The sequence below is a fragment of the Struthio camelus genome, chromosome 11 (genome assembly GCF_040807025.1).
Source record: "Struthio camelus isolate bStrCam1 chromosome 11, bStrCam1.hap1, whole genome shotgun sequence".
NCBI classification, from domain to species: domain Eukaryota; kingdom Metazoa; phylum Chordata; class Aves; order Struthioniformes; family Struthionidae; genus Struthio; species Struthio camelus.
Window position 1 is genome coordinate 12,028,570 of NC_090952.1, and position 12,118 is coordinate 12,040,687.

General features: G+C 50.9%; 1 protein-coding gene across 1 annotated transcript; it reads left to right on the plus strand.

Annotated features, from left to right (window-relative positions):
• Positions 1 to 537: 537 nt before the first annotated feature.
• On the plus strand, positions 538 to 10,652 carry NKRF (NFKB repressing factor). The gene is made up of 3 exons (XM_068956986.1): positions 538 to 781; positions 5,415 to 5,536; positions 7,670 to 10,652. Exons 1-3 carry the CDS (start codon positions 588 to 590, stop codon positions 9,658 to 9,660), a joined length of 2,307 nt encoding a protein of 768 aa, XP_068813087.1. The 5' UTR covers positions 538 to 587; the 3' UTR covers positions 9,661 to 10,652.
• Positions 10,653 to 12,118: the final 1,466 nt, after the last annotated feature.

The following is a 12,118-nucleotide window of genomic DNA, read 5'->3' on the forward strand; positions in this document are numbered from 1 at the left end:
CCCTTTTCACAGCGCCTCTGCGCAAGGGGCCGCCGGGGGCCGGCAGCCTCGGCAGAGGCCGGCCGGACGGACGGGCCGGGCCGGGCCCCCCCCGGGGCCGGCAGCCTCGGCAGAGGCCGGACGGACGGACGGACGGGCCGGGCCCCCCCCGGGGCCGGCAGCCTCGGCAGAGGCCGGACGGACGGGCCGGGCCGCCGGCCGCCAGGGGGCGCCGCGCGGGGAGGCGGGGGGGCGGTTTCTCGCGGCGTCTCGCGCGCTCGTGACGCGGCGGCCACGTGAGGCGGCGGCCGCCGGGTTGCTCCGCGCGAGCGGGGCGAGGCGGGGGGAAAGGGGGCGGCGGCGGCGGCGCCGCGGGCGGCGGGGGCGCGCGCCGGCGGCGGCGGGGGGCGGCGGCGGCGGCGGGGGCGCGCGCCCGGCGGCGGGGGCGCTGCCCGGCGGCCGCCCCGAGGCGCGGCCTGGGCCGCACGTGGGGCCTGGTGCCCGGCGGGGCCCGCGGCGCCTCCGCCGCGCCCATGCCCGGCGGCGGCGGCGGCGGCGGCGAGACCCCCGCGGCGGCGCCCGAGCGCGAGGAGCGGCGGCGGCCGGAGATGCCGGAGGCGGAGGGGGAGGCGGTGCCCGAGGCGGTGCTGGAGCAGTGGCGGCAGTACAACGAGAGCGAGCGGCACTGGGCGCTGCGCCGCCGCTTCATCCTCCGCCACCTGCGCGGCTACCGCGGCGCCGCCATCGACCAGCTGCTCTCGCTCTCCGTCCTCTGGACCAACCACGTCTTCATGGGCTGCCGGTGAGCCGGGCCCGCCGCCGCGGGGGGGCGGGGGGCGCGACCCCGGGGCCGCCGCGCGGGCCGTTGCCGGGCAGCGGCGCCGTTGGGTGAGGGGCCTTGGGGGGCGGAGGTGGGTCCGGAGGGCGGGGGGCACCGGAGTGTCAGGGGGCCCCGAGGTGCGTCCCGGGGGGGGGGGGTGTTTGGGGGGGGGCTGAGACGGGTCCTGGGGGGGGGGGGCGAGGTGTGTTGGGGGGGGCTGAGACGGGTCCTGGGGGGGGGGGGGCGAGGTGTGTTGGGGGGGGCTGAGACGGGTCCTGGGGGGGGGGCCCGAGGTATGTTTGGGGGGGGGCTGAGGTGTGTTTTGGGGGAGGGCTAAGACGGGTCCGGGGGGGGGGCCCGAGGTATGTTTTGGGGGGGCCTGAGATAGGTCCTGAGCGGAGGAGGGCCTGGGGTATGTTTTGGGGGGGCCTGAGATAGGTCCCAAGTGAGGGGGGGCACCGAGGTGTGTTTTGGGGGGGGATGAGACGGGTCCTGAGCGGGGGGGGCCCCGAGGTATGTTTTGGGGGGGCCTGAGATAGGTCCCAAGTGAGGGGGGGGCCCCGAGGTGTGTTTTGGGGGGGCCTGAGATAGGTCCTGAGCGGAGGGGGGCCCGGGGTATGTTTTGGGGGGGCCTGAGATAGGTCCCAAGTGAGGGGGGGCCCCGAGGTGTGTTTTGGGGGGGCTGAGACGTGTCCTGAGTGGGGGGGAGGGCCCCGAGGTGTGATTTGGGGGGACCCCGAGGTGGGTCCCAAGCAGGGGGGACCTGGGGGGGGCAGCGTGACAGGCCGGTTCCTGGGGCTGCCAGGGCCCTGCTCTCCGCCCGCCCGCGGGGCCGGGGGCGCCCCGTCCCGCCGGCCGGGCACAGGGGCGCCCCGGGGGGCAGCGAGGCAGAGGGGCTGCCCGGGGCCCCCTGCACGGTGCAGCTCGCCGCGGGGGCGAAGGGAGCCGGGCCCAGGCCGGGGGTGCAGCCCGGTCCCCCGGCGGGAGGCCGGGTGGAAGGTGGAACCAAACTGCTGGAGGGAAGCCGGGCGCTGGAGCCGGGCGACCCACCTGCCGGGGGAGCCCAGCGCTGGCTTCCTCCTGCCGCCGCTCCTCTCGGCCGTCCCCCTTGCTGGGGCTGTCGGCGCCGTGCCGTGCCGCCGCCGCCAAGGCCGACCGAAGCGTTTCCGAGCTGCTTTGTGCTGAACCTCGGCCAGAACTGCTTTTTAATGAATTACCCCCAGAAGTGTTAGGAAAGGAGGGGCTGATGCAGGAGAACGGAGGTTATCGGATGGTTTTATTTCCTCAAACATACGTGGATGTGGAGAGGGCAGCAGGAAAGGGGAGCAAGGTGCTGAAATAGCGTATGTGTTTTGAAAGCAGCTCTTGGTGTCCTGCCCCTGAGGACTCACTAAGCACATGGTATTGTACTTTGTAGTTTTTTTAAGAAGCACTTAAAGCATAAAACAGCCTTTACAATCCCTTTAAAACTCCGTTTTTGAGTACTATTAGACATTAGGGCCCAGTGAATGGAAGAGGTTTCCCCACCTGCTCAGGAGTCCTGTTAGCATGCAGAAAACTCAGTACCGTAACTAGGGGTTGTGGAGATCTGCAAACGTGTAATGCACATCCCGTCTGAGATTTCTAGTGTTGTGATTATTTCTTAACTGGACATAAGCCTTTAAAGGCAGAAGGAGTCATGTAATGACTAACTTCAGTGAATTGTACAGTGATGACAGAGGAACTTGTAAATACTGAAGGGCATATAGTTTGTTTTTTGCTAGTGCTGCTGTCCGAAGCCTTGCTGGGGAACATTTTGCATCGTTTATGTGGAGCCAGCTTGGCTCCTGTAAGTGTATATCTGCGCGTTTTCCTATGTTTTCTTCTACTCCAAATGCTAAAGTGTTCTCAATGAGCGCTGCAATTGAACGTGGCTCTTAGACGGCTTCAAATGCTATAGTATGAATCGTATGTTAAAACTGAGTGTGTCATTTTAAGGCATAGTCTTTTTGGCCTGTTTGCTCATCTTGTGGGTTTGTCTTCAGTCTTGTGTGACGGGCCTTCTTGGTGACTGGGCTGCTGGGAATTGCAATTCAGTAATACGGTCGTGGGGTGCTGAAAACAGAAGTGAAGAGCTACGTTGCAAAATCTCAAATCCTAAAAAATGATGCAACTTAAGCCTGTAAGTGTGCATACCTTCCCTCATGAACATCTTTACCAACAGCTCCCAGAGGAGCCACAAGCAGTGGATTTGGGCAAGATGTGGTGCGGGGATGTTATCAGTGAGGAGGTTTTCACAAGCGCACATTGTGTGTGTATGAGAGAGCACCGTGAGAGAGCAATCGAGCAATGGGGAAGCTTTACTTACGTTGTTTGGGGAAGGGAGGCAACCCACAGCTTTCTCTGGGGCTGCCTTTTGCTGCTTGGGAAGAGCTGTTGTTGCTGTATCAAGTGATTAACTTTGAAGTTTGGGAGACTTTTGTTGTTTCTTCTTTTAAGACCGGTTTTTTAACAATTATCACCCGCTAGCTGAAGACAACCTGTTTGGCAGAATAACTCAGTCTTTGCTGATGAAACCCAAGGGGGAGTTTTGGTGGGGGATGCTCTGGAGAGAGTCCAGAGGGATAGAAAACGTGGCCTATGAGGAAGGAGTAACGGGGTTTATTTAGTCTAGAGGTGGCTGAGAAACGATGTGTGTTTTTTCAGATATGCTAAAGGTAGCTGCAAAATGGGAAAAAAAAAACAACCTTATTCTCGCCAACTGCTGGGATCAGGTTGCAAGAGGTAACAAACCTAAATCACACGGGAGACTTAAGTTAGGCGTTGGAGGCGTGGGATTCTTCCATGTGCATTCTGCACCACTGGAGGTTTTGAAGACCAGGTTAGATGAATACACGCTGGGACTGGTTGAGATCTGAGCCCTGAACACGTCCATCCTTTGAGAGAAGAGTGGCACTCTTGCCCTGTTTCCAAGCCCTGCTAGAAAAGGACATCCTCCTTCACGTTCCCATCAAAGGCAACGTACTCTTCTCCCTGTAAGCCAGAGAGAGGAACAGAGATTCCCTTCCCTCTCCCGTCTGGCTGCTGGAGGAAGAGAGATGCCACCGCTCTTTGCTTCCCCTTAGCCCTCTTGGTTTGTTTTTCCTGTGTCTCTTTTCCCACTGCTTCTTTCTGCTGGGGTATCTGGAGGTGAAGCGAGGACCACGTTAGTATGCGTTCAGAGCTCTCCCTCAGTATTTTAAATAGGGTCTAATTTCTACTTGGCCCTCTAGATCAGGAAGAGGACGTTTCTTGCGTGAAGCGTGAGTAGATTTCCAAAGCCCTTGTAGCAGCAGTATTTAAAAGCTGATTCAAGTTATTGTGTCGCTAGCTGTTGTGGCAGTCTTGTGACAGTCCATGTGCAATGACCTGATCCTCTCTGTCTTTTTGAAGATGAGCACATCATGGACCGTGTACTTTTGTGTGCGTGTGTGTGTGTGTGTGTGTGTGTGTGTCCTTTCTGAACCAAAGTGCAAATTTGTCAGCATCTAGTTTCATACCACGTTTGTAGGTTATCCTTGGTTAGAAAGGCTTCTTCCCACCCCCCTCTGGCCCAGCTTTGACCTTTCAAATAGGGTGAAAAGATGTACGAGATCCCAGGAGCAATGGAAAACTTAGATGGCCACGGATGTAAGCCAAGAGGATTGGCATTGTATGTGGTCCACGTCCTGCTTAGGTGGAACTGCAAGAGTTGCTGAAGCAGGGCCCGGGGTTTGCACAGAGCTAGTTACACTCACCTCGTCTCTTTCATTACTCTGGGATTTAAAACTGCTCAGTTATAGCTACCAAGCTAAAAATTAGTACACCTTTTTAAAGAGTAATCGATAAAGGCTGTGGAGTGCCTTTGTCATCTGACGTCTGTGATTTCAGTGTCGGTGACACGTGGTTTGTGACTGCTGACCCAGACAAGAAGTTCAGTGCCAGTGAGTCGCTGCTGTGCTTATTTCACCAAAGCTGTGATGCCCACTGAGACTCCTCCTTCTCCCCACCCCTGTATTGCTTGATGTTCCTAGTAGCTGTAATCAAATGGTAGATTATAACAGTGAATGTATTTAAATTTAAAACTCCGTCGTTTTGGTGGCTGCACTGTTTGTTGCTCGTAGAGAGGTTCGTTCTGAGCCAGGTAACTTGTCGGCTGGTGTCCTGCCCCGGTCCTGCAGTCCAGGCTGTGCCAGCACCAGGGGCTGCTGCAGTCCACCTGCACTGAGCTAGCCAAGGGAGGGGAGGGGTAACTTTGGTCTTTGGTCAGGGCCTGTATTAATGCTCTAGCAAAATCAGTGTGGGGCTTTCCCTTGGACACAGACTAGGCCTCCTTGGGACTAACAATTCATTTACTATGAGTCAGGCACCTTTAGTCCTTGTTTTATGTAATAAAAGCTACAGTTGATCATATAGCCTGTTTTTAAAAGCCTCTTTTTATTCTGTCGGGTATTTGGGGCTGAACTGTCTGCCTGGGTTTAAATATGGGGATCCTAGCTGACAAAAAGACTGCGTGTGTGATGTTAGGTTTGGGAGCGGGTGCAGGAAGGGTTTGGTCATCTGGCCTATGCCCCTACAGGGCCAGTTCTAACTCTGTGTGCCATTGAACTCAACACAGGTACGGCTCGCAGGTCATGGAGAAGGTTCTCAAGATGGCTGAAGGCATTGATATCGGGGAGATGCGGACATTCGAGTTGGTCCCCACTAGGAAACTGAAAAGACATCTCTCTCCGTCTGACAGTGAGTATATTTGCTTGTGTGTCAAGGGAGGCACCTTTCTCTGTTGCTGTTTGACGTGTGTGCTGGGAGTCTGGGGCGAGCGCCTACACCACACGGCCACCTCTGACCAGCTCCAGCATGGCAGACTGAAGAAAAGCGGCCAAGATATACTCTCTGAGATTGCAGCTGTTTCCCTTCCTCTGCCCTGTTGTGAGGTGTATATAATTCATGCAGAGTTCTCTTTTTGCTTAAGGAATTCTCATATTTAATTGAAATTACCATGTGATTATTTTTCCTAATGATAGCGTTAGGGAACTAGGCCTTTGTCATTAAATAGGGCTGTCTGTCCTCTGTTGCTTTAGTGAGGAGTGACGTTCTTACTTGAGAAGGGACTATATTTGTGCATGAAGATGGGAATTCAGTTTATTGATTTTGAAAGAGGACCTGTGTGGTGCATGGGCAGTGGTTTGGTTTTTGTAGTGGGCCTGGAAGCATCCCACATATCTCAGCCCAGGGCCGTGGTCTCGGGGATCAATGTCCCAGTTGCTGCTTTTCTGGCAGAAGAAATCTGGGGCTGAAGAGGGCTGGCTGTTCGGCAGCTCCATCCACTGCCGCCTCCTCTCTAGAGCCTTCAGAGTTGGCTGCTCTGTCTCAGGAGTGGGTAGGGGGGATGATTCATGCGTGCAGGCTGTGCGTGTGAGCATGCAGGCCTTTCTTTGTGAGGCAGGGTCAGTTAATAGTTCAGCTGTTAAAAACAAATGGTCAGGCAGCACAGAAGTCTCCTCTAGGCCTAGGTGTAATCCCTGGCTCTGCCAAAGTTTCTTCTCATGCTTTGATACTCCGGTAATCTTTCTGAGCTTCTATGTCTCATTTGAAAAATAGAGAAAAATATTACTTTTCTCCTATGCTTTGGCTCTCTTCTTTAGACAGCGGCTCTGTGGGGAAGGGCTTTCTATTACGTGCTATGCACGCAGCGTGAAGAGCTGTTCTGCTGGTGAGAACTTTTAGGTGCTGCTGCAGTGCAATCATCAGAATAGCACAACTGAGAAGGAAATGTAAACCTTGTCATAATTAATCGAAACTGTGACAACCGAAGAATTTAACCCAAGCGCAAGAGCACTGTCACCTGATTTAAATATCAATGCCTATTTTATGCTATATTTGAAGTGCCTTTTTTCATCTGCAGTGGAATAAGTTATGATGACTATGCTGCAGTAGTATGATGTCTAGACAGATGTAGACCTATATTATTACAGTCCCACATATTGGCATTGGATTAGGCAGTTCATTCCAAGGGGTTGAAGGTGGCCTTTTGCTCCCCTCATGAAATCACGTGCGTGTAGCGCTTTGCGGTGTGGGAGCTAAATCTTTTACAGCGTTTAAGTAGAAGTCTTGTATAGCCCTCTTCTAGATGTAGCATATTTGCTTATCAGCTGTTTGATTCTCATTTTTGGCAGTAGTTGTGTATATCAGAGTATCGTGCCTTATTTACATTTCCCCTGGTTAAGAAACAAGGGGTTTACCAATAATTTGGCCTACTGCCGGCCACTGCAACTCTCCTGGGGCTCAGGTGGATTTTTCCATGCTTTGTATTCATTTAGTCAAGACTCGTTGCTTCTGTTAACACTTTCATCAACAGCCCTGTGCCTTTTGGAAAGGAGTTTTCAGTATTGCTGTGTTCTCCCATAACATGAGAAGAAGACCTGAAGGAAAGTAGCAAATTTGAGATAATCCAGCAGCCCTGTGGCAGAGCCGGAGCTGAGGCTCTTGTCCTGCTTGGGTATTCTGTCCGCTTGGCCATGGTTTTTGCTTGTGGATTGGATTGGATTAACTTCAGGAATGACTGAATGAGTTCACTGGGCAATGTTGGAGGACAGAGCAGGTGATTCAGACCTGAAATCCATTTTCTAATTATGCAGAGATTTTTGCGTGGCAGTTGTGGAGTCAGACATATCTCTGTAGTGACCTGCACAAGCATGAATAACCTACCATAATCAATGGCAAATGTTTTCAGAAATAAGCCTTTTATTTTGTGGCTAAGAAGCGGGAATCCTGCGTTTAAAGCCTGCAGGCTCTTCCTGGAGAACCTTCTGAAAACCTTGTCTTCCTGTTGTAGCGTGTTTTGGTGATCTTGTAATTTTCCTCCATCCACAGGTCCAGAGCCAGAAGAGATTCCCGAGCCTCCCAAAAAGATGGTCCCCAAGTTTCGGGTACGACCACGTTTTGAACCCATTCACTTTGTAACCAGTGCTGAGAAGGATGGCAAGAAGGAAGATTCTTCCGATAACCAAATGCAGGAGGTGAACCAGGAGGCAAATACGAACAGCGAAGCACAGCCAGCTGAAAATTGTCCGAGCTCTCCTTTTGAGAGCACCCAGGAGGTGGATCCCCAGCTCTCCAACTTAGCTGGGCTTGGCTTTGCGAGCCAGGCAGCAACAACCAATATGGCTGTGAACAGTATGGACGCTACCACAAGTGGCACGGTACAAGTTTCCGTTTCCCCTTCAACTGTCCAGTCTTCATCAGAGACTTTCCCCCCATCAGCTATAGTACTGAAGCAGGCTTTTATTGAGAAACTCTCAGCAGCTATCTGGAAAAATCTTGCTAACCCAGATGCAAATACTGGGACCGATAAAATTAACTATACGTATTTGTTGACACGTTCAATTCAGGCGTGCAAGACGAATCCTGAATATATTTATGCTCCTCTCAAAGAAATTGCCCCCGCTGACCTCCCCAAGAGTAAGAAGCTCTTAACAGATGGCTTTGCTTGCGAAGTACGATGTCAGAACGTCTACCTGACCACCGGTTATGCTGGCAGCAAAAACGGATCCAGGGATCGAGCCACGGAGTTGGCAGTCAAGCTGCTCCAGAGGTCTGTGGAAGTTAGAGTTATTCAGCGGAAGTTCAAGCACACCTATCATGAAGACTTGGTGGTGTGTGAGGCAGGCGTGAGTCGCCCAGATTTCCCTCCTGCTCTCAAACTTCATGATGAGTTTGTAGCTGCCAACAGGGACTGTGTCCCAGCGCAGCCTGGTACTGAAGCCATGAAAACTCCTACTAATACCAGCAAACACTGGACTAGTTTTGTCCTCACGGAGAATGCTAGCGATGCCATCGGGATACTTAACAATTCTGCCTCGTATAACAAAATGTCTGTTGAATATAAATATGACTTAATGCCCAACCGCACATGGCGTTGTCGAGTGTATCTGCAGGATCACTGCTTAGCCGAGGGATTTGGCACTAAGAAGACCAGCAAGCATGCAGCAGCTGATGAGGCATTGAAAATTCTGCAGAAGACGCAGTCGAACATGACAGCCATCAAAGTGACCCAGGTTCAGAAAGTGGGTTGCTCATCACGGGGCTCTGGAAGGAAGAAGGACCTGAAGGACCTTGTGGTTTATGAGAACTCCAATAATCCAGTGTGTACGCTAAATGACACTGCTCAGTTCAACAAGATGACGGTGGAGTATGTCTTTGAAAGGATGACTGGCATGCGATGGAAATGCAAGGTGCTGCTTGAAAACGAATTCATCGCAGAAGCAGTTGGAGTGAAGAAATCCGTCAAGCATGAGGCAGCAGAGGAAGCTGTGAAAATCCTCAAAAAGACTCAGCCAACTGTTGTTAATAACCTGAAGAAAGGCACCATTGAAGATGTCATCTCCAGAAATGAGATTCAGGGTCGATCAGCAGAAGAGGCTTTCAAACAGAAGATCAAAGAAGACAATATTGGGAATCAAATTTTAAGAAAGATGGGCTGGACAGGTGGTGGCTTAGGAAAAGATGGCGAAGGAATTAGAGAGCCTATTTCAGTGAAGGAGCAGTTTAAAAGGGAAGGACTCGGGCTTGATGTAGAAAGGGTGAACAAAATCGCTAAAAGAGATATCGAACAGATAATTCGAAACTATGCACGCTCTGAAAGTCATATTGACTTGACTTTCTCTACAGAACTTACCAATGATGAGCGGAAGCAGATACATCAGATTGCCCAAAAATACGGTCTTAAAAGTAAATCTCATGGGCAGGGCCATGACAGATACTTGGTGGTAAGCAGGAAGCGGCGCAAGGAAGATCTATTAGACCAGCTGAAGCAAGAAGGCCAGGTTGGGCATTATGAGCTTATTATGCCTCAAGCAAACTGAGATTATGGTGTCCAATTCTACAGGTGAAAGTATGATGAGACTGAACTTCTAGATCCCTAATTAAAGAAAGAGATGCTGCATTTTCTTCTTGTGCGATATGTTAACATTGAAATGTTTTACTTTGCTCATATAATTTCTAAAATGTTACTAGACAATTAGAACTGACACAGTTCTGTTCAAGTATAGTAGCACAGCCCACAAAACAATAGTGCTGTTACTGTATGTGTCTTTGATATTACTTGTTCCTTCACATTTTAATAGTTTTGTAATAGCAAAAACACATGTCCAACCAGAAAGCATTTGACGCCACTTAAAATTATAGATCCCTTATTCTTTTTGACTGAGGAAGGAAAAAATTGCCTTTTTTTACAAAAAAATAAAAAAAGAAGAAAAAGGAAAAAAAGCAAAGGAAATGCAGTTTGGAGGAATAAACCTGTATGTAAAGTGGGTATTAATGACAATAAAAATACAGTTTTATTTCTGGAAAAAAAACCAAAACAGGATTTGTCACATTTTGTACAAATTTTGTGTGAAACTGTATTTACTCTTGAGAAATATATAGCAAGCTCTTGTCTCTGCTCTGAATGTATGTAGCGAGATGTCCTCAACCAATTTAACAATAGAGTTTTATTCATAGAGTTCTACCTTGAATCTCCCATACTGAGAATTATTGAATGCACCTTAGCCACCCGTGTGTTGGACTTGGATCTAATTCCAGTGCATTTTTACCTTGAAGCACTGCTTGACATGTGCAAATACCGTGGTGAAGTGTGAAATATAAAAACTGGAGGTAAATGCAGAACCCACGCATCAAAGATGCTTGTGTAGCTTGTGGGGACTGTTATATAACTTATTTTTTTACTTTGAATATAAGCTCTTTAATCCTGAGCAAAATCAAATCTGTGCCTAATTATTTCTCTGCTCCGTTAATGTACCTGTGCTTGTGTATGTCGAGGGAGATTCGCAAGTAAACTTTTCTGCTCTTGCTCTGACGTGCAGTGTGAGTGTGGCATCTCTCCAGGACCGGTGCGCTGCCAGAGGTCTAGACCAGTCCTCTTGCCCTGGGAAGCAAAAGCCGGGTCTCTGCCTGTTGCCACTTCATCAGCGGTGCCGCAGGAAGGGCCGACCCTCGTGTGCCTTGCAGGAAAGCTGGCTTCCTGCTTCAGAAATGTGGAGGGCAGGAATCAACCTTGGAAGAGACAAGTTGAAAACTTGGTGTTAAGGTTTTTTTTCTGTTACCAGTAGGGTCTGCTAATGAGTCTTTAGCGCAGAGCCAGCTGGTGAAGTCAACCTTGGTGACTTATTCCTCTTTATCTGTTCTCCTGTTGGCTTGTGTCCCAGCTATTGCTTTTGTTCCTTTCCTCTGCCCATGCCTGCCTCTCCATCTTTTTGCATCATCCTCCCGGTTGTTTGCACCTCTCATACTGCTTGCTTTTTTTTGTTTTTTAATACCCTTGGCTTTGAAGAGAGGGCGAATGACCCCGTACTGATGAAGCAGAAGATCGTGGTGATGTGCAGTTGCAGGCATTTGCATCCCACCGGTGCAAAAAGGAAGAGGCTGCCCTGGAAGACCGGCAGTTACAGGTAAGGCTCGCTCAGGAAGGAACAAGCATTCCCTCCTCGCTGTAATTAGATGGCTTCAGCACGGCTTCTGCGGGCTTGAGCCTCTCGAATAGAATCATGCTGATTGATGGTGTCTCTGAAGAGAAATGACCTGGCAGTAATTCTGGAAGTATTTTCTTTTTATTTGTGCACTGTTCCCTCTCAGCTGCTGAATTCTGCTCTCAGGGACTCTGGACTACAGCAGATGGTAATGTAGGAGTGGAAGAAGCCTGGTACTTTTATAGCTAGGCAGCTATTCCTGCAAGCAGGCGGAGTGTAGCTCCCCCTCCCTAACTGCTGGTTATTCAGCAGGGCTTCAAAATTTGGTGACGCCAAGAAAGGTAGCAAGAGCACCAGTGCCATGTTTGTAAGGTAGCTGTCCTCTAGCCGTTTACAAGAGGAATGACAAATACCCCAGTCTGATTGGGGTTTGGGGGGGGGGGGGGGGGCTGAATAAATGTAGTGACACCTCAGCAAAGGTGCTTAGCTGTAGTGCTCTGTGCTGGGAGTTGTGTTCATGTCCCAGGTAGCAACCTTGCCTCTTATCCATAAGAAGTCTTTGCCAAGGTGGTACCTTAGTACGCATGGTTCTGGTCACCTTCCTGGTTCAGCAGTGGCTGTATGTTTGGCTGAGTGGGAGTTAGCTGCCTGAACTAAACAGTTGCTTGCGCACCTGCCTGGCTGGGTAGCTTGTACGCTTTCTGGCGTCAGTGCTGTATGGCTTTAAGTCAGTGGATGAAGGCATAAGGGCAAGATGTTGTGCATCTCTATTTTTTTTTTTCTCTTTTTTTTTAAAGCCACTATCAGACACAAAAATGGAGGGATTGATCCTACATATTTTCTATAATGCTAGAAT